Source organism: Malaclemys terrapin, chromosome 5 (assembly GCF_027887155.1).
Source record: "Malaclemys terrapin pileata isolate rMalTer1 chromosome 5, rMalTer1.hap1, whole genome shotgun sequence".
In the NCBI taxonomy this organism is placed as follows: Eukaryota; Metazoa; Chordata; order Testudines; family Emydidae; genus Malaclemys; species Malaclemys terrapin.
In genome coordinates, this window is record NC_071509.1 from 9,979,191 (window position 1) to 10,001,020 (window position 21,830).

The window sequence follows — 21,830 nt, forward strand, 5'->3', positions numbered from 1 at the left end:
TCTGCTCCTCCCCTCCCTATATTATCTAATACTAGTCTTTTTCTAAATACAAATATATTTTAGGTCAAATATTACCCTGTAAATACCATTGGGCAGACTAGAATGACTATATATATGTATTTCTACAGAAGATTTTATGTACACATACACATATGTAGATGCATATACATATATACAGACTCATCACATGTAAATTTACAATTGATTTGGTAAATCAAATATAAATTAGTACAAAACCTAAGTATGAAAAATAAAATCGGTTATAGTCTACTTTACATGTCAGGAGTGTTGACTGTTCCAAGGGACGTGTGGTCACCATAACATAATCCATCAGAGGCAAAGTTAGTGAAGAGATTCTGTCCAGCAGTACAAGCTGTGATGATTAGTGTTGATAATACTTCAGTCAGTAGATGGTGTTATAAACCCCAGCTTAGTGTTAAACTGTTAGTCTATGCATTCCCATGCTATGCAGTTGTTGTTGCTCAGTTCCAAAGGATATCAGAAGAAGAGTTCAGTATAGCTGGTTATCTGCTAGGAGTTGGAAGATTATATAAGTTAATATTACCATATCTACAAGGATACACATGAAAACAAAGTGATTTTTAAACTTGTTGAGGTATGCTTTTCATGATGGAAAAAAACATTTTACTATTTTTGGTCAAATCTGGTGTCAGTCTTTGAAAGTTTCTGCCAAGCTTCAGAGGGGTTTTTGCAAAATCTTGTGAAGCCTACTAAATCCATAGTGAAGGTGGGTGGGTACCTGATGCTGTATCTGACATTGGTCCCCTTCAGGATTTACTTTATGCCATTGAATGCAGCCATCTTTTTGTTTAGAACAGCTGAGAAGTCAGGGAAAAAAATGGTGGCCTTTAAACATAAGGGTTTCAGCCTTCTGGCAGCATTCATTAACATTGCTTTATCAATAAATTTCAGCAGCTTGAAGATGATGGGGTGTGGGCTTGCCAGACTCCTGCCCTCCAGTACCAGGCATTTGATGAGCCCTTTCAATATCTAATAGGCACAACTTGGGGGTCCAATTTATGTCGGGTAGCAGTTTCTGAAGAAAGCTTATAATATCCTTCCCCTCTAGACCCTCAGCAGTGCCCAAAAGGCGAGGTTGTTTCTTTGAGATCTGTTTTCTAAGTCTTCCTGTTAACACGGAAGCTTCTTCATTCATTTTCCTGGTTTCAATGACAAACTTTTGTAGCTCTTTTTTCAAGAGAGCCATTTGGGATTTTACATCACATATATCTTTACAGAGACCACAAATATCTTTTGAGATTGAATCCAGTCAGACTGTGAGGAATTCTTTTAGTGCTGCGATATCCTGGCCTAGATTCTGCTGCGGCCTTGCAGTCTCCCCCTTCAGCTGCTTAGGTGATTCAGGCATAGGTCTTTTGTTGCCTCTCATGTTTTCATTGGAATCCATAGTCAAGAGTTGGAAGTTTATCCAGGGGATTAATTTAAGCTTTTATGACAGAAATTTACTTGATAGGAATGTAATTATTAGAGATGGATTGATATGTAGGGAGTGAGCAGGTCCAGGACTAAGCAGCCATCTTCTTCATGGGTACCATGTGACACCTCCTGCTCCCCAGATCTCCTTTTTATTTACACTTATGCAAAGCGGGTGTAAAATACTAACAAATCAGCATTCTTCACATTCTTACACTGCTAATAATAATTTACATTTCCTGCGCACAGGTGTCAATAATGACACAGCGTGCAAGGCAGTGGAGAATCAGGCCCAAGATGTTGCCTTACAGTTGGCTGGAGAAGGTACCCAAATGCTTCTAAGAATGGACAAATCAGGCAGTCCCTCTTTCCCTGGAGGACCTTGCCAGCAGTACCGTTTGCAGACATTGATTGTAGCGTCTCTGGATAAGACCTCTATTTTCTATGGTCTCCCCTGGCTGACTCCGTAAACTAAATCCAGAGCTCCAATCAGAAAACATAGGAAAAAGGTCCATTTCCCTCCTGGAGTCACAGTTTTATCTGGTACAATCTTTACATTAACCCTAGAGTTGGGTGTTGCAAGAGGAGCTTCATGGCATGCAGGGAAAAAACTGGTAGGGCTCTCAAACAAACCTATGGATGAAGTACATGCATTAATACATTTAGTCTCTCAACATTGTAGTGAAGTAGAAAAGTGTCTCTTTTCACAAATGGGGTAAGCGAGGCTTAGAGAGATCATATGATCATATTATGCAGGAAGTCTGTGGCAGAACTAGATATAGATCCCAGCTCTCCTGAATTGCAGTCCTGTATTTAAGAACACAATTATTGTTGCATCCTTATGAATGGAGGCTTTGATTTTTGCTTTACCTTACAAATGAGTTCTAGAAATCTATCTCTATTTTCAATTTCTTCTGTGCTATTTGTAATCTAATCTTTCAAGTATACATCATTATGATAATTTACATCAGTAATTTGGTTTTACTCATTAAATTGCTGCCTTTTCTTTTTAAAGATAGGGCATATTTAATGGCCGCATTATATAATGTACAGCCAACCAGGAATATCCTGCACTCTTTTGAAAGGCAGTTTAGTAATTTTCCAGCAAATTTATCTAAGCATCTAAATCTCATTTTTAAGATACCAAATGTTCTTTCAATTATCATTCTGGTCATTTTTTGAGTTTCATTATAATTTATAATGAAACAGTTTTCAGAGATAGTCTGTAGATGAGACAGATGAGAAATTAGGCAGTTTTTCAAGGGATATCCAATGTCATCTGAAAAATTGGTTTAAAAAACTCTCCAAACCTGCAGTACTTTATATTTGAGCACCTAGATAGCTGCTTCCTGAGAAGCCATCCTTGTTGAGAATTGCCTTTTGCAAACAACAGTAAAATGTTTGTCTTTCAAATATGTATATATAATTAAAATATATTTGGAGTAAAAGTTCATATTGCACAGGATTTTACTACCATGACTCCAGTTAAAAAGTCAACCATTCACACAGCTGTAACTCAGTGAAGTGCTTTGAAATGTACTTAATAAACAAAAATGACCTCAAACTAATAAAATCTACCATTACAATTAAGATGTATACATGCCTTAACTGAGTAACTGCATGATCTCAGTATTGTAACCTTAGTCTCACGCCTCCTCTTACCCTTATTTGTTTTGTCATATCCAAGGCCCTGATTCTGCTACCCCACTGGTGAGAACATGTGTGTGTCTCTCTCTCCCCCCATCCCCTGCTGCCTCTCTTCAGAAGCATCAGTAGCAGGTCATGAATCAATTGCTATTCATAGATTCATAGATTCTAGGACTGAAAGGGACCTCAAGAGGTCATCGAGTCCAGTCCCCTGCCCGCATGGCAGGACCAAATACTGTCTAGACCATCCCTGATAGACATTTATCTAACCTACTCTTAACTATCTCCAGAGATGGAGATTCCACAACCTCCCTAGGCAATTCATTCCAGTGCTTAACCACCCTGACAGTTAGGAACTTTTTCCTAATGTCCAACCTAGACCTCCCTTGCTGCAGTTTAAACCCATTGCTTCTGGTTCTATCCTTAGAGGCTAAGGTGAACAAGTTTTCTCCCTCCTCCTTATGACACCCTTTTAAATACCTGAAAACTGCTATCATGTCCCCTCTCGGTCTTCTCTTTTCCAAACTAAACAAACCCAATTCTTTCAGCCTTCCTTCATAGGTCATGTTCTCAAGAGCTTTAATCATTCTTGTTGCTCTTCTCTGGACCCTTTCCAATTTCTCCACATCTTTGTTAAAATGCGGTGCCCAGAACTGGACACAATACTCCAGTTGAGGCCTAACCAGAGCAGAGTAGAGCGGAAGAATGACTTCTCGTGTCTTGCTCACAACACACCTGTTAATACATCCCAGAATCATGTTTGCTTTTTTTGCAACAGCATCACACTGTTGACTCATATTTAGCTTGTGGTCCACTATAACCCCTAGATCCCTTTCTGCCGTACTCCTTCCTAGACAGTCTCTTCCCATTCTGTATGTGTGAAACTGATTTTTCCTTCCTAAGTGGAGCACTTTGCATTTGTCTTTGTTAAACTTCATCCTGTTTAACTCAGACCATTTCTCCAATTTGTCCAGATCATTTTGAATTATGACCCTGTCCTCCAAAGCAGTTGCAATCCCTCCCAGTTTGGTATCATCCGCAAACTTAATAAGCGTACTTTCTATGCCAATATCTAAGTCGTTGATGAAGATATTGAACAGCGCCGGTCCCAAAACAGACCCCTGCGGTACCCCACTCGTTATGCCTTTCCAGCAGGAGTGGGAACCATTAATAACAACTCTCTGAGTACGGTTATCCAGCCAGTTATGCACCCACCTTATAGTAGCCCCATCTAAATTGTATTTGCCTAGTTTATCGATAAGAATATCATGCAAGACTGTATCAAATGCCTTACTAAAGTCTAGGTATACCACATCCACAGCTTCACTCTTATCCACAAGACTCGTTATCCTATCAAAGAAAGCTATCAAATTGGTTTGACATGATTTGTTCTTCACAAATCCATGCTGGCTGTTCCCTATCACCTTACATGTTTCCTACATGTTTATATTATAGTCCAGAGTATTTACACCAGATGACTACATGCACCGTACAATATATGACAGAGTGAATTTCAGTAAGATATCATTGAATAATGACATTTTCCATTGAACCAGAATTAAGGAAACACCTATCCCAAATATATTGGGCCAAAATCATTGCTGGTGTAATTACATTGAGCAACAAAAGGGTTCACTGAAGATAAATTTTCCCCTCTGTGTCAATCAGCAACTAAAACTGACTGGTCTAGTGGTAGCAATATAAAACACTCAGTTAATGATGTAAGACTTTATTTATATGGCCTATAAGATATCTCTGAGTTTTTACTCTCTGTACTTATAAACTCCAATACCTTACAGTATCTATGAGATTCAAGATGTTTTTTATTTCCAAGAGGGTCAATTTTGTACATCCTTATTGCTTTCACTGTGCATATTATTACTGGAATTTAAAAAGAAAATTGTTGTTGATGCTATACATAATGAAAGATTTTCTATAGCTATAGTAGAAGAGTCATTTTTGTTATGAGAAAACAAACACATTAGAGGTGTGCAGAAGACAGATGCTGTTTCACACAAAAAATTGAAAAATTGGCTTTGTTTTGAATCTGAACAAAACCCGAAAATTTTTAAATTTTCTGCAAAGGAAAATTAAGAAAAAATATTTTGAGTTAATTGAAATGTTTTATTTCAACTAAATCATTTTTCAATTGTGACTTTAAAAAAATGTTTTATATTATACAAGAGAGGCAATGTGGCCTAATAAATAGAACACTGAACTTGGGGCTCAAGGGACCTGAGTTATATTTTTGGGTGGAATTGGGCAAATCACTTCATCTCGTTGTGCCTCAGTTTCTCCATCTGTAAAATCGGGATAATGATACTGACACCTCTTTTGTAAGGTGCTTTAGATCTCTGGAAGAAAAGAGAGGACATGAAAATCACTGCCATTAAATATGTCGTGGCAGTGATAAGAACTGGAGTTAGAGTTCATCTGAGATCACTCCCTGCCATCTGGGAGCAAATTATAGTAATATCATCATTATATTTCGCATCACATTAGTCTATGTCTCACACTGTTACTCCATCTCCTATCCTGGGCCTCCATCTCCTTGTGCTGCACTGTTTCTATCTTTTTACATTAATCTCTTTCTTGACCTTTCTCCTCCTTTTGTTTTATAGCCTCCTGCCTCCCCAGGAAAACCAACGTTCTGTCATCTTCATAATTCATCAAGGCCTGAAATGGACTCCAGAAGCATCTCCTTTATTCTGCTTCCTACTAACATCCTTGGAAGCCCTTGTGGACTATTTTCAACATGTGGCTGGTCCAAGGGCAAGTGCATCATGAGAGGTGTTAGATAAAGATGCATCATCCTCAGAATCACTGGCATGCTGGGATTCTGTTGATAGTGGGGAGAAAGCAAAATATTGTTAATTTTCTATCTGAATACAATCTCATTAACCTCATGATGTAAGACACCGTTTCTGTATGGGCCATTGTGTCCCTGTCCAGAATCTTGACTTTGGCATTTTTTTCAAGCTACACAGTGTATCGAGGTCAGAGAGGTTTTTTTGTTTTGTTATTCTTGTGATGTATGAGAGAGAGGATTAAGAACTGTCTAGCTACCCTTACATCAAGCCAATCCACTGTATAATGATATTTAATGTTAATTAGTCTAATGTACTACAAAACAGAGTTCAGTAACATAGTACCAGTGCTAATGAAAGGAAGACTACTGTAATTATTTCCTTGCTTACAGGCCAACAACTCTGCTGCCTGTGGTTGCCATTACCCACTGTGATGTTAGTGAACATTCCTCATCTGCCATGTGAATGTATCTACCATCAGACCACTGGGGAATAGAACTGCTATGATGTGAGATTACTGACAAGAGTAAACAACAATAAGATCGGTTGCAGCTGGACAAGTCAGGTATTGTTCACAAGCAAACATGCACTGACTGTGATCCCCATGTATAAAGTGGAAGATTAACCATCAGAAAACTTCTTCATGATTTTATTTAAAGTTCAAAGAAATATACAATCTAGGAAAAACTCCTACATCAGATAGATTGCTGAGATTCCCCCAGAAGAACTGTCCATCAGTAACTGGTTAAAATTCTAGCATCCAGAATGTAGTCAGGGGTGTCTGGCATAAACTGGTTCCTATAACTCATGATGTATTGTCCAAAAGTAAAATGGGGCATAGTAAAAGGGGCATATTATAGGAAAATATGAAATGTAAAATCAGTAAGATGTCATAAAGGGTAGAATTTATGGTTCAGCATGTGTTAAAGGAAACATGAAGGGCCAAATCCTGCAGCCAATGGGGGTTTGCCTAAATAAGGACTGAATAAGATTGAGTAGGACTGGTGAGATTTAGTTCAACATTTTTAAAGTGAAATTTGAAGAGAAGTGATGTGACTCAGTGTTTAGAAGATGATTCCAGATGAATGTTGGAAAAGCACAAGTAAATGGGAGGCCACAAATAAAGGAATGCGAGGTAGTAGGTACATACAAGCTCACAGAGGTGAAGCAAGTCCATTGACTGTTTTGTTAATTATTCTAGCAAACGAAACTTCTGAACAATTACTTATGGGGAGAAAGGATGGCCAAGTGGTTGAAGCACTGACCTGGAATGTGGGAGACCCAGGTTAAATTCCCTATGTCAACATGAACTACCTGTGGGACCTTGGGCAAAATCACTTAGCCTTTCTGTGGCTCAGTTTCCCAACTCTAAAATGGGGATTATATTGCTTTCCTATCTCACAGGGATACTGGAACAGAGACAGACACCACCAGGATAAAAGCACTGCCTGTTGGATTGGTGCCCCTATGACCAAGTCAGTCATGGGACACACACAACTATTATTTGTATTGCGGTAGCATGTAGGAGACTCAGTCTTGGATGTGGACCCCATTGTGTTAGGCACTGTACACACACACAGCAAAAAGATGGTCTGTGCTCCAAAGACCTAACAATCAAATTACAAGGCAAAAGACAACAGAGAAGTAGGAAGCCTTAGAAGACAATGCTGATGGTATCCACAAATCAGCTGCCTATCTGTTAAGTTTTCTGTAGGCACTATGGCAAAGGAGGGATTTGAAGGAAGACAATCCTGTGAAGTATGTGCAATTATCACAGTTTTTGTGATGGGGAAAAAGAAGCCTTTTAAAAGAATCTAAGTCAGTTATTAAAGGTCATATGTAAAGTTTGTGGAAGAGTTGGGAATAGAAACCACATTTTCTGAGTCCCATTCCTGGTCCTTAACTCCTGCCATCCTCCAGAGATGCTTCATTTAGTTATCTGAACAATGACAGCTATTTTTAATGATATCTGAATTTAATGTTTAAATGAGTACGGCATATTCTCTCTACATATTCCAAATTCCCTAATTCCATTTCCTCCACTTCAACAATAGAAAACTATATAGATAGTTGGCATCTTTCACAATTAAAAGACAGCACTCCCCCACACACACACACGCACACAAAGGAAAAGGCTAACATTAACAGAAGTCCAAAGTAAAAGGAAAATAAAAAGGCAAAACTATTCCTGTGGTTTGTAAAGCAATTATTAAAAGAAAAGCCCCTAAATCAGTCTCCAATGAGAAATATTACTATATCACTGGATATATTACCAAGGGATATATTATGATGAAGAGTGCTGTGGCTTCTGAATTTCTAAATTCAGCTTTCCAAAGGGAAAAAGGGTAGTTCTCCCATCATCTTTGCAATATAAAAGAAAGGACAGAAGTGACCCCCCCCCCTTGGTTTTTCAAAACAAACCACAGCTGCTGTTTGCCTTCTAGCTACTACACAAACACAAGTCAGTGTAAGTTCCTCCCTGCTCTGACTGACAGGTTCTTTAGAGTCAGAGAACGTAGGGAGAAAAGGTGATTGAGAGCATGGCCAGTGATAGATCCCAGCTTAAAAAGGACTCTTCCTACAATACTCATTTTAAATGACCTGCAAGGTTTGAAAGCATTACTGTTACTTGCTGTGCTGCTCAATTTTTAATCATAGATGCCAAAAATTACACTCCTACGTCCATATGTAGGCACTTAAATACCTATTTTAAGCACCCAAATTAGCACACAGATGCATAAAATGGGTATTTAAGAGTCCACATATGGATTTCTGTGCATACATTAGCCAACCAAGTCTAAAAGACACTCTCTTGATAGATGGACAATATTATATCATCCTCACTGCTCATATAATCTCTTAAATAAAGTTACATTATTATACTGCATATTTAAAAAAAAAAAAACCAACAACATACCCAACCACTTATAGTCCTGCCCAGCTGCCACTTATAGACCAGAGATTTCCTCACATCTACCCAACCTACTTTGGAAATGGCCTACAAACCCTCATAAAACACCATGCTGCCATGCACCACATCATCTTTGAAGGTACAGAGAAGCCCTGCATTAATTCCCCAACACTTGCTCATGCTAGCAGTACCATTCATTTCAGTAGGACTATTATTGTAGGTAAGTACTACCCAGAGTGAGTGAGGGTTGGAAAATTAGGTCCTCGGTGCACAAAAGAAAACACTCAGGACCTGATTCAGCAAAGTACTTAAACATATCCTTAAAACTGTCCCTATTTCTCTGTTCCACCACCTTATGGAACTTTTTTTATATATATATATAGATTTTCAGGAGGGGGAGGGAATGGGAAGAGAAGGAAATTTATTTCAAAATATATTCAAAGAACATTAAAGTTGTACAGTTAAGCACTCAAAAGTCAGGAAACACCAAAGTTAACACTATACAGGCAACCTTAATTTTGCCCCTTATGCGGCAATCTTTAATTACATCATCCCATACAATTATTTCCAAATGGCCCTTGAATGAAGCATACAGTGCAACAGGTTGGGCAGTGCATGAGACAACAGGATGGTCAACATTTATATTTAGTAACTTGCTAGAAGAGGAGAACTGCACACAGTAATTGATCTGCCAACATCAAATTAAACAAAAAATCTCATACGTAAAATGAACTAAATACTAATTTTTAAATCATTTAAAATTCTGCACTACAGATTAATCTTGCTGAGGGACCAGAATACAACACAGGAATTCCCCTAAATGTCTGAAACAGTTTCATCTTGTTGCCAAGACAGGATTTAAGTTTGCTTTAAACATGTTCCCAAATTGTTTAAATTTGGCGCTATATTTAAAATACCGTTATGGTCCTGATGGAACCATGTTTCAGAATATATGAATTGCCATATACCTGGCCAGACCAGTCATCTATTTAGTCAATACTTTGCAACTTACAATGAGAAGGGCAAGAATCTGTGTAATACATTAACTTGCCCCAGGGGATGCTTCTTCCTAATTCCCAGCAGTAGATGGTTTATGACCTGAAACATGTGGGTGCCTATCCTTTTTTAACCTAATGTAACTGTGAATGTTCTCATTTTCCTTATAAATGTTTAATTCTGCTAAACTATTGGACTCCGGTATCAGAGAGGTAGCCGTGTAGTCTGAATCTGTAAAAAGCAACAGAGGGTCCTGTGGCACCTTTAAGACTAACAGAAGTATTGGGAGCATAAGCTTTCGTGGGTAAGAACCTCACTTTTCAGATGCCACTGTGATGGGCTGGATCACAGAAACTCCCTTGGGAGCTGCCACCTGATGTGCAAAAGACTACCTCTGCTCCTGTTTTCCCTGCCAGCTCAGGACTCCAGCACCCTGTCTTGCTGAGCCAGACACTCCCGTCTGCTGCAGCACAGACCCAGGGTCTGAATCACTTGCCCCAAAGCTGCAAGTTTACCTGAAAACTGCTCACAGAAGTGTGCTTGTCTCTAGCACTCAGATGCCCAACTCCCAGTGGGGTCTAAACCCAAATAAATCCGTTTTACCCTGCATAAAGCTTATGCAGACAGAACAAAGTAAGTCACCAAGCAAAATAAAATAAAATGTGCAAATCTATGTCTAATCAAACTAAATAAAGATAATTTCCTCACCAGTTCCAGAGCACTCCCTTTTACAGGCTAATCTCCTTTTAGCCTGGGTCCAGCAATCACTTACACCCCCTGTAGTTACTGTCCTTTGTTTCAGTCTCCTTCAAGTATCCTGGGGTGGGTGGAGAGGCTCATTCTTTAGCCAGCTGAAGACTTGCATCTGAAGAAGTGAGGTTCTTACCCACGAAAGCTTATGCTCCCAATACTTCTGTTAGTCTTAAAGGTGCCACAGGACCCTCTGTTGCTATTGGACTCTGATTATCCTGTGCCCCTGAAATCCACAGGTTAATTATGTATTGTGTAAAAAAAAAAAAGTGCATTTCATCTAGGTACAGTACAATGATTTTTTCCTCACCCCTGGTAATCAAACAGCATGAAGAGTGGGATGATGCTTCTTTAATGCAAGGAACAGAATTTGGTACTGGACAGTTCCATGGCAGTTGGAGTTAGGAACAGTCGGTTAGTTTCTTGTGGCTGAAAGACTTGCTCTCAAGATTTTTCTCTGGAGGAACAGAAATGCTACCATTGCTAGGTTACAAAATAACTTAGCAAATTATCTCAGTTTTTGGTAGCTAGTGGTAACATTGTTTCCATTTCTATGAAACAGTTAACAGTGATAAAAGAAGAGGAAGGATAGTGGTTTCAAATCAGGTAATATCCTAAAGGAGAGAAATAAATTCCCACATTGGAACTAGTATTTTTAAAACAACCTCTGGTGATTTACCGACCCAGGGAAAAGTCCCTACTGCTCTTCCAGGTCTTCAGACTTCTTCACTGCATTCAGGCACACAGTTTAGCAGTGATGCAGTGCCCAAATAACCATCCTCCTTGGCTTAGTTCCTAGAAATCTTGATGCCATGCATTGAAAAAGCAGTGTTGTAATAACTGAGGCCTGGCAGGCCATTGTTAATTGTTAGCCTAACTGGTAAAAAATGGCCAAAGTTGTATGAATTGTCACAATAATCTGTTATATACAACTGTTTAAGAAAAGGTCTGAGGAGACAGGTTTCAGAGTAGCAGCCGTGTTAGTCTGTATCCGCAAAAAGAAGAACAGGAGTACTTGTGGCACCTTAGAGACTAACAAATTTATTAGAGCATAAGCTTTCGTGGACTACAGCCCACTTCTTCGGATGCATATAGAATGGAACATATATTGAGGAGATATATATACACACATACAGAGAGCATAAACAGGTGGGAGTTGTCTTACCAACTCTGAGAGGCCAATTAATTAAGAGAAAAAAACTTTTGAAGTGATAATCAAGCTAGCCCAGTACAGACAGTTAAGAAGTGTGAGAGTACTTACAAGGGGAGATAGATTCAATGTTTGTAATGGCTCAGCCATTCCCAGTCCTTATTCAAACCGGAGTTGATTGTGTCTAGTTTGCATATCAATTCTAGCTCAGCAGTCTCTCTTTGGAGTTTGTTTTTGAAGTTTTTCTGTTGTAATATAGCCACCCGCAGGTCTGTCACTGAATGACCAGACAGGTTAAAGTGTTCTCCCACTGGTTTTTGAGTATTTTGATTCCTGATGTCAGATTTGTGTCCATTAATTCTTTTGCGTAGAGACTGTCCGGTTTGGCCAATGTACATGGCAGAGGGGCATTGCTGGCACATGATGCCAACTCTGTCCACATATCTATTCAAGTAACATCATCATAGGACCTAATCACATCAGCCATACCATCAGGGGCTCATTCACCTGCACATCTACCAATGTGATATATGCCATCATGTGCCAGCAATGCCCCTCTGCCATGTACATTGGCCAAACCGGACAGTCTCTACGCAAAAGAATTAATGGACACAAATCTGACATCAGGAATCAAAATACTCAAAAACCAGTGGGAGAACACTTTAACCTGTCTGGTCATTCAGTGACAGACCTGCGGGTGGCTATATTACAACAGAAAAACTTCAAAAACAGACTCCAAAGAGAGACTGCTGAGCTAGAATTGATATGCAAACTAGACACAATCAACTCCGGTTTGAATAAGGACTGGGAATGGCTGAGCCATTACAAACATTGAATCTATCTCCCCTTGTAAGTACTCTCACACTTCTTAACTGTCTGTACTGGGCTAGCTTGATTATCACTTCAAAAGTTTTTTTCTCTTAATTAATTGGCCTCTCAGAGTTGGTAAGACAACTCCCACCTGTTTATGCTCTCTTTATGTGTGTATATATATCTCCTCAATATATGTTCCATTCTATATGCATCCGAAGAAGTGGGCTGAAGTCCACGAAAGCTTATGCTCTAATAAATTTATTAGTCTCTAAGGTGCCACAAGTACTCCTGTTCTTCTTTCTGAGGAGACAGAGACTGAATTAATTTAAACAGAAAAGGTCTACTGATACCACTTCAGGACTGTGTTAAGATTATGACTGGTAAACAAATGGAGCAGAGCAGAGCCCAAATTGGTGTGTCAGAAATTAGGCCTAGTTGGTGGACAAATAATGAGAGGATGGATTATTTCACTCATTCACTTTTTGGGGTACTTAGAAAGAGACTTGGGTGGGGAAGAAAGAAATTTTTATCATCACCGTGGCTACAGTGGAAGGATTGTTGCTGTGACACCAGAACTTGATACTCCAGTGGGGACACTTGACCATCATCACTGCACCAGCAAGGACCCAAACTTCATACCTGTGAGAACTTGTTCAGTTTTCCCTTCCTCGTGTGCTCCTTTCTACCCCACATTTTTCTCTGGTCTCTCTCTTTCTCTTGGCTTTTCACCTGATTCTGAAATCAGCTGCACTGCATGGCACCAGCAGAGTGATACGAGATGCCCATACAGATCTGCTGTCCTGAGAAACTCCAGTGAAGAACCAGGGAGGTGAGCTTGGGTTCAGAGCAACAGGTCAACCGGACAGCCCAAAGCATCCATTCATTAATAAGAACATCAACAAAGCTGTTGTAATGCTGCCTTCAGTGACTCAAGAACATGAGTGTCACCATCAGGGCAGACTGTTAGGAAGTAGGGCACAAACCCCAAATTGGTTGGGAGTTCTAAACTTAGATGTCACCAACCAATTGTCAAGTGTAAACTCCTCAGGCACTTGTAACAGCCTAAACATGGCGCCACATGCAGTCCCCGTGGATATTCTCTATGCTGCCACCCCAGTGAGTGTACCTTTGTGAAAGATGATCCCTTAGACAAAGAATCATGGCAAATATTCAGGTTACTCCCAGTCCCAAAGGGCCAGTAACTTATCCCAGGTCAATTGCAACTTAGCTTTCACACAAAAGACAACATTTGTAGCCAATCATATCATAAACTGTAAGAAGGTTTATTAAATAGGAAAAGAAAACAAGAGAGTTATTTACAATGTTAAAGCATGGAAACATAGATGCACAAATGAGTTACAATATTAAGTTTCAAAAGGTAATAGAAGCTTCTATAACCAACAAGTTCTATATATTCTTTAGGGCTAACCTAGTCTAAACAGCTGGATATCTCTTGCCCCCCAGAATGCAAGCAACATAGAACTCTTTAGTTCCTTTTGTTTGAGGTTTTTATCCCATTCCTGGCATGTGCTCTGAACTGCAAACTCAACAGATGGGAGGAATCCACTTGCACAATTCATTTTTGGGGTGGGAGGGGAGGAGAGCAGAACTACAACATCCGACAATAGACTGTCTGGTGTTGATGGAGCTTACCTGTTTGGAAGGACGTAACGCCTTCTGTTGATTATCATTCCTACACACTAATTAATGTATGTCTCTCCTGTCTGGCAATTGACAGAGACACAGAGGCTCACAACGCAACCACTCAAACCACACCTTACAGTAAGGGATACTGATGTTATAAATGAGATTAATGCATGAAGCAACTCACAAGCATTCAATAAAGACTTAACACATTATTATAATGCTGATACCTATTTAACAATACTGACAACCAGGTGAGCCAGACTGATTCCAGCTATGTATTTGTCCGGGGCTGGAGCACCCATGGGGAAAAATTGGTGGGTGCTCTGCACCCACCGGCAGCCAAGCCCACCCCCTTGCCCCAACTCACCTCACCTCCGCCTCCTCTCCTGAGTGCGCCGTGTCCCAGCTTCTCCTTCCAGCGCTTGCTGCTGCAAAACAGCTGTTTCGTGGCGTAACAAGCTCTGGGAGGGATGGGGGAGGAGCGGGAACACGGCGCGGTCAGGGGAGGAGGCAGGGCTGGGGTGGGGATTTGAGGAAGGGGTTGGAATAGGAGCAGAGAGGGGGTGGAATTGGGACGGGTACTTAAGGGAAGGGGCTGGAATGAGGGCGGGGTGGAGTCAGGGCGGGGCTGGGGGGGGGGTTGAGCACCCACCAGCGCCAGCAGAAGTCAGTGCCTGTGGACTCCTCTGTGTTAACCCCAAATGCTTTTGTTTTGCTTGTAACCTTTAAGTTGGACCTCAAGAAGGTCATTCTTGATGTTGAATTTTTGTAAGTGGATTTTTAAATCTAGCAATAGCCTGAGTTTTCAATATATTTTCTTTCTTTTTGTTTTCAATAAAATTTACTTTTTTTAAGAACAGGATTGAATTTTGTGTCCTAAGATGTTTGTGCATATGTTGTTTAATTAGCTGGTGGCCACAGCTGATTGCCTTTGTTTTCTTTCTCAGCTCCTCCCTGGAGGAGGGGGGGGGAAGGGCTTGAAGGTACTCCACAGGAAAGAATTCCCAAGTACACCTTCCTGGGTTCTCAAAGGGGTTTTTGCACTTGGGTGGTGGCAGCATCTATCCATCCAAGCTCAGAGAAAAGCTGTAACCTTGGGAGTTTAAGACAAGCATGGATTAGCCGGTATTAATTTTTAGAATCTGCACTCAAAGTGCCAGAGTGGGGAATCAGCCTTAACAGTTGTAGACCAAGATTCCCCATTACCTGCACAGCTCATGGGCATGGTCTGTGTGGGAACTTCTTACCTAGGATGGCATCTTCCTCCAAGCTCTCCCATTTCCTCCTGTACTGACTCCTGGCAAGTGGGCTCTGGATTCTCCCTCCCGCTGCCTCTTCCATGGTCACTTCTGCTGCTCTTGGCTAGGGGGAAGTCAGAATTAAGATTCCTACTTAGCTTCCCTTCCCAGGCTTGCCAATAAGGAAACTGCAGACCTCAGGACTATCTCCTCAGGCTTGGGAATGGGAAGAAGAGAAGACTGGAAACAACCCCCTCTCCCTGAGCCCTGAATAGTGGGAAGAGATTGAAGATCCTTGTGACCATCCCATATGGCTGAGGGGGAGTAAAGACCTCTGCAGACCCCCCTGCCTTCCTAAACCTGAAAAAAGGAAGGCAGAGATGAAAATCTAGATATCCTTACCTACCTCCCAAGCAGAGGGCTTCCTGCTGCCCAAGTGAGCAGCAGCAGCAGGGCCCATCTTGGCCTGAGGAGCAGAAGCCATTGATTTGGGGGTTGAAGGCACTGCATGATTTTTGGATGGGGAGATAGCAGTAGTATATGGTTGAGAGGAGGAGACAGAGACCGCAGTTACTGATTTGGATGAGGAGGAGGAATAATGGGGAAGAGAGAGAGATATGGACAGAGAGAATGTGAGATAGGAAAGAAGGGGAGAAGAAGAGAGAATTGGGAACTAGATTGGGAGAGAGTGTAAAAAGAGTGAGTGAGTGAATGACTGAGATGGAGTAAATAAGAATGGAAGATGGATTGAGAGAGAGAGTGAATGACAATAGCTGGATGGAATTTGTGGAATGAGACTGAAGGAGATGGAATGAGAAGAATAACAAATCAAATGAGGATAAAGGGACTACACTCATAATTATCAAACTTGAACTCAGCATGTCATTCTGCATGCATTTAAAAACAAAAGTCAGAGGGAACACCAAAGTAGACTCCCTCATGTTTTGATATAATTAGCTAGTTTCATGTTGGCATCATGCTGGGGGTGGGTCTCCAGGAGAGATGTCGATATGGAGAGTTACACAGGGTAGCTGGGCTTTAAGGGCAGATGGGCCCCAATCCAACTGCGACAAGCCTAATTTGCCTCCCCAGGTGGGAAAATGATTTTGGTCATGTGACTAACTCAGCCCATGCCTAGATCTGAGGGGGTCTGAGCTGCTGCACACAGCCCCAGGAAGGAAGGACTGTGAGACCCTAGCCTTCAAGGGTGACTCACAGCTCAGGAAGGCCAGAACTTTAAAGCCACAGTCCCAAGGCAGAGGACTTTTCAACCTGAGGGGTGGGCACAAAGGAATCTTTGTAGGAGATGAATTATACTGAATTAGACCCCAGGAGAAGGGGAATATTGTTTCAAAGACTGACTGTGACCACATTATTCTGGGGAAACTGAGGAAGGTGCCTGCAGGGTCACCCCAGGCCACAAGAGGGTGTCGTTTACAGAGAAGTATAATCTTGTGAACCAGCTCAGGGAAGGATATTCCATCTGTAAGGATCAAATAGTGTGGTGAGTCTGGCATCAGTATTGAAACTGAGGATGTGAGGAAGTGTCATGGAATAAGACCAGAGCAGAAAGGTGTGAATGGGGCTTGTGGGGATTTGGCAGAGATATGTAAGACTTGAATTATGGAGTTGCACAAATCACATAAGACAGCCCACTGCTCCAAGGCTAGACGACACAGAGAGTATGTCTACACAGCAAAGAAAAACCCGGAGCTGGTCCGTGCCAGGCCAACTCGGGCTAGGGCTGCAGGGCTGTTTCATTGCTGTGCAGAGTTCTAGACTCAGGCTGGAGCCTGGCTCTTGGGCCCTGCAAAGTGGGGTGTCATTTCAGCAAACTAAATCATCAATAACACATTAGTAGCAAGTTGCCTTATTTTTGGATGTTCGTCTCCTGGCCTCTCCCATTACTATACTTAAAACTTATGGGATCTTGAAAGATGGGCTTAATTTACATACACACAATTAAACTCCAGGAAGATGACTGCTCTTCATATCACATCTCTCCTATGCCTGCTACTATTTGCTATGCCCCATACCATCTGGGCACCCTAAGTGTGTGTATAAGGCCATGTGCGAAGGGGATTGCCTCATGCAATCTGTGGCTCTCTCTCTGTCAGACTGGCATGATCCACGCTTGACCATGGAATCCTGCACCCCGTATCGTCTAGGGCTATACTCTGCCCCATCAGCACTCCTGTCTTTCTTGCTCTGTGCCTGCTGCCTTTTCCATTCCCACCGTAACCCTGCCCACTGCTATCCAGACCCTGTACTTGAGCCCCACCCTGTGGCCGGCTGTTAATGCCTTAGTCCTGTGCCCACCCCATTGCCCTAAACCATGAACCCCATTTCCCTTGCTGTCCCAACTCTGTACCCCATATTGTCATTGTCCAGCACTGTGCCTAGCTACTGCCCCTACCTGGCACTGTGCCTCCTGTACACAGCTTCTGCTCCTGCCCCACGCTGTGCCCCCATGCCCTGCTTCTGGTAATGCCCCGCACTGTGACCATGTCCAGCTTCTGCCCCTACCCCACCCTGTGCCCCCAAGTCCTCCTTGTGGCCATGCCCCACCCTGTGCCCCCCATGTCCAGGTACTGACCCTACCCCACCCTGTGCCACCATGCCCTGCTTCTGGCCACGCCCCGCACTGTGCCCCTCTGTGTTCAGCTGTTGCCCCTGCCCCGCATTGTGCCCCCCTCCAACGGCTGGCCCTGCCCCGCACTAGGCTTCCTCGATGCTTAGCTTCTGACCCTGGCCTACACTGCCCCACACCCCCCATGTCCAGCTCTTGCTGGCTCTGCCCCACACTGCCCAACTGCTGGCCCTACCCCTGCCTTGCACAGTGCCCTTTTGCCCCATAGCTGGCCCTGCACCCCAGTGCTCCCCAGTGCCCAGCTGCCAACCCTGCCTAACACTGCCCCCCCCGGCTAACTGCTTCCACACACTGTGCCCCCCGTACCCAGCTACTGCCCCGTCCCACGCGGTGCTCCACCCATGCCCAGCTGCTGGCCCTGCCCTGGGCTCCCTCCGTGCCCAGCTGCTGGCTCTGCTCTGCTCTGCACTGCGCCCCCCATGCCCAGTAGCCAGCCCTGGCCCGCATTGTGCCTTGCACCCCATTCCCAGCAGCCGGCCCTGCCCTGCCCCGCCCCCGTGCCCAGCTCCCGGCTCTGCCCTGTGACCCCCGTGCCCAGCTCCTGGCTCTGCCCTGTGACCCCCGTGCCCAGCAGCCGGCTCTGCCCTGTGACCCCCGTGCCCAGCAGCCGGCTCTGCCCTGTGACCCCCGTGTCCAGCTCCCGGCTCTGCCCCGTGACCCCCGTGCCCAGCAGCCGGCTCTGCCCTGTGACCCCCGTGCCCAGCTCCGGGCTCTGCCCCGTGACCCCCGTGCCCAGCAGCCGGCTCTGCCCTGTGACCCCCGTGCCCAGCTCCGGGCTCTGCCCCGTGACCCCCGTGCCTAGCAGCTGGCTCTGCCCCGTGACCCCCGTGCCCGGCTCCGGGCTCTGCCCCGTGACCCCCGTGCCCAGCTCCGGGCTCTGCCCCGTGATCCCCGTGCCCGGCTCCCGGCTCTGCCCTGTGACCCCCGTGCCCGGCTCCGGGCTCTGCCCCGTGACCCCCGTGCCCGGCTCCCGGCTCTGCCCCGTGACCCCCGTGCCCGGCTCCGGGCTCTGCCCTGTGATCCCCGTGCCCAGCTCCCGGCTCTGCCCTGTGATCCCCGTGCCCAGCTCCGGGCTCTGCCCTGTGATCCCCGTGCCCAGCTCCCGGCTCTGCCCTGTGATCCCCGTGCCCAGCTCCCGGCTCTGCCCTGTGACCCCCGTGCCCAGCTCCCGGCTCTGCCCTGTGACCCCCGTGCCCGGCTCCGGGCTCTGCCCCGTGACCCCCGTGCCCGGCTCCCGGCTCTGCCCCGTGACCCCCGTGCCCAGCTCCCGGCTCTGCCCCGTGACCCCCGTGCCCGGCTCCGGGCTCTGCCCTGTGATCCCCGTGCCCAGCTCCGGGCTCTGCCCTGTGATCCCCGTGCCCAGCTCCCGGCTCTGCCCTGTGACCCCCGTGCCCAGCTCCCGGCTCTGCCCTGTGATCCCCGTGCCCAGCTCCGGGCTCTGCCCTGTGATCCCCGTGCCCAGCTCCCGGCTCTGCCCCGTGATCCCCGTGCCCAGCTCCGGGCTCTGCCCTGTGATCCCCGTGCCCAGCTCCCGGCTCTGCCCTGTGATCCCCGTGCCCAGCTCCCGGCTCTGCCCTGTGACCCCCGTGCCCGGCTCCCGGCTCTGCCCTGTGACCCCCGTGCCCGGCTCCCGGCTCTGCCCCGTGACCCCCGTGCCCAGCTCCCGGCTCTGCCCCGTGACCCCCGTGCCCGGCTCCGGGCTCTGCCCTGTGATCCCCGTGCCCAGCTCCGGGCTCTGCCCTGTGATCCCCGTGCCCGGCTCCGGGCTCTGCCCTGTGACCCCCGTGCCCGGCTCCGGGCTCTGCCCCGTGACCCCCGTGTCCAGCTCCCGGCTCTGCCCCGTGACCCCCTTGCCCAGCTCCGGGCTCTGCCCTGTGATCCCCGTGCCCGGCTCCGGGCTCTGCCCCGTGACCCCCGTGCCCGGCTCCGGGCTCTGCCCCGTGACCCCCGTGCCCAGCTCCCGGCTCTGCCCTGTGACCCCCGTGCCCGGCTCCGGGCTCTGCCCCGTGACCCCCGTGCCCGGCTCCGGGCTCTGCCCCGTGACCCCCGTGCCCGGCTCCGGGCTCTGCCCTGTGATCCCCGTGCCCGGCTCCGGGCTCTGCCCCGTGACCCCCGTGCCCGGCTCCGGGCTCTGCCCTGTGATCCCCGTGCCCAGCTCCGGGCTCTGCCCCGTGACCCCCGTGCCCAGCTCCGGGCTCTGCCCCGTGACCCCCGTGCCCAGCTCCCGGCTCTGCCCCGTGATCCCCGTGTCCAGCTCCGGGCTCTGCCCCGTGACCCCCGTGCCCGGCTCCGGGCTCTGCCCCGTGACCCCCGTGCCCAGCTCCGGGCTCTGCCCCGTGATCCCCGTGTCCAGCTCCGGGCTCTGCCCCGTGATCCCCGTGTCCAGCTCCGGGCTCTGCCCCGTGACCCCCGTGCCCAGCTCCGGGCTCTGCCCCGTGACCCCCGTGCCCAGCAGCTGGCTCTGCCCCGTGACCCCCGTGCCCGGCTCCGGGCTCTGCCCCGTGACCCCCGTGCCCAGCAGCTGGCTCTGCCCCGTGACCCCCGTGCCCGGCTCCGGGCTCTGCCCCGTGACCCCCGTGCCCAGCTCTGGGCTCTGCCCCGTGACCCCCGTGCCCAGGAACCGGCCCTGCCCCCGGCTGCCCCCTCGGCCCCGTTCCCCCGCCGCTCTGTTGCGGGCCCCCCCGCCCCTTGGTAACGCGGTTTCCATACTCACCGCACCTGCGCACTGAGGCCGCCCGAGCCCCGCGCCGCTCTCAGGTAGCCGGGCCGGCACCGGACTCCCCCGCCCCGGGCCCTGGAGCCGCCGGCGGCCCCGCTGCCTCCTCCCGTCTCGCCGCCCGGGCGGCGGCGCAGGCGCGCTCCCTCCTCCCCTAGCGGCGGCGGCGGCTCCCGGCTCCTCAGAGCCCAGCGAGCGCGGCTCGGGCGGCAGGAGGCGGGGACCCGGCGCTGGGTGAGGGGAGCCGCACCGCACCCCCGGCCCGTTAGTGACCATCGCGGCTGCTGGGGAGGAGCAGGAGGCGAGGGGCTCGCCCGTCCCCACCCACCGAGCTGAGGTGAGGCCAGGGCAAAGCATCCTCCCTTTCCTTCCCCCATCCCTCCATCCCCGGGCTCCTTCCCCCTTAGCCCTGCTCCCTTCCCCTCATCCTTCCTCCCTCCTTCCTTCTCCTCTCCGGCTCCCCTTCTCCTCCTTCCCTTTCTTCTCCCCTTCCCCTCCCACCCAGGCAGGCTCCTTCTCCCCGCGTCCACATTTGGCACCCAGCAGAAAGAATCACAATTCTCGCTCTATTTTTAATGCAGTCGTGGTGCTCGCCCAGAAGGAGAGAGAGAGAGAGAGAATCAGACAGGCACAGGCAGAGATAATCCCCCCCTCGTCTCTTGCGAGGATGGACTTGAATTAATGGTCATTTTGTGCGGTGTGTATGGGGGGAAGCGGAGGATTATATTTAGGAAGGGAAGGAAAAGGGTCAGAGGGGGCTTGGGTCCTTTCTTTTCTCCCCTGCCATCCCTTGGAGGTGATTCTAGCTCCCTATTCTTTTCATTTTCTCTCTCTCTATTTATTTTGTATATTTCCCTTTCTTCAGGCATCAGAGGGCTTTTTAGCCATCCACCCAGTGTCTCTAATTTACAGCCTTTCTCTGCTGCTGCTCTGATTGTCTCAGTAAGAAGCCACCAGGAAAGGGGAAGGGGGAGGCTAGTGTGGAGAAAGCAGCTTTTTACACCCTCTCCCTTTAGGCCTCTTCCAATTTGTAATACATTTCAAACCACC

At 46.8% G+C, this 21,830-nt stretch overlaps 2 protein-coding genes across 5 annotated transcripts in view; one reads left to right on the top strand and one right to left on the bottom strand.

Annotated features, from left to right (window-relative positions):
* Positions 1-102: 102 nt before the first annotated feature.
* On the bottom strand, positions 103-21,056 carry LOC128838057 (vasodilator-stimulated phosphoprotein-like). Of its 3 annotated transcripts, none has more exons than XR_008445090.1 (4): positions 20,778-20,859; positions 15,424-15,538; positions 10,877-11,023; positions 103-2,088 (listed from the first exon to the last, which is right to left on the bottom strand). XR_008445090.1 is itself a non-coding variant. In XM_054029841.1 (3 exons), the coding sequence occupies exons 1-3, from the start codon at positions 21,054-21,056 to the stop codon at positions 10,968-10,970; spliced, it is 450 nt and encodes a 149-aa protein (XP_053885816.1). In that variant the 3' UTR covers positions 10,426-10,967. The 3 variants fall into 3 exon arrangements, 1 of the variants encoding a protein (XP_053885816.1); XR_008445089.1 differs by lacking the exon at positions 103-2,088 and adding an exon at positions 10,462-10,792; XM_054029841.1 differs by lacking the exon at positions 103-2,088 and having other exon boundaries at positions 10,426-11,023; positions 20,778-21,056.
* CTNNA2 (catenin alpha 2) overlaps positions 21,008-21,830 on the top strand; it is a 747,858-nt gene continuing 747,035 nt past the window's right edge. Inside the window, exon 1 of one of the 2 annotated variants that reach the window (XM_054029838.1) lies at positions 21,008-21,117. The gene's annotated coding sequence lies outside the window, so the exon portion shown is untranslated. The remainder of the gene's footprint in view (positions 21,118-21,830) is intronic. The other variant, XM_054029839.1, reaches the window with a different exon arrangement.

What these genes read in the sequence shown, in the direction of transcription:
- LOC128838057 (XM_054029841.1), bottom strand. Translation starts at nt 21,056, where the DNA reads ATGGTCACTAACGGGCCGGGGGTGCGGTGCGGCTCCCCTCACCCAGCG. An exon ending in GGCCTCAGTGCGCAGGTGCG is followed by an intron (nt 15,539 to 20,777) that starts GTGAGTATGGAA and finishes ACTTCCCCCTAG; the next exon opens with CCAAGAGCAGCAGAAGTGAC. An exon ending in GGAGGAAGATGCCATCCTAG is followed by an intron (nt 11,024 to 15,423) that starts GTAAGAAGTTCC and finishes CTGTTCCTCCAG; the next exon opens with AGAAAAATCTTGAGAGCAAG.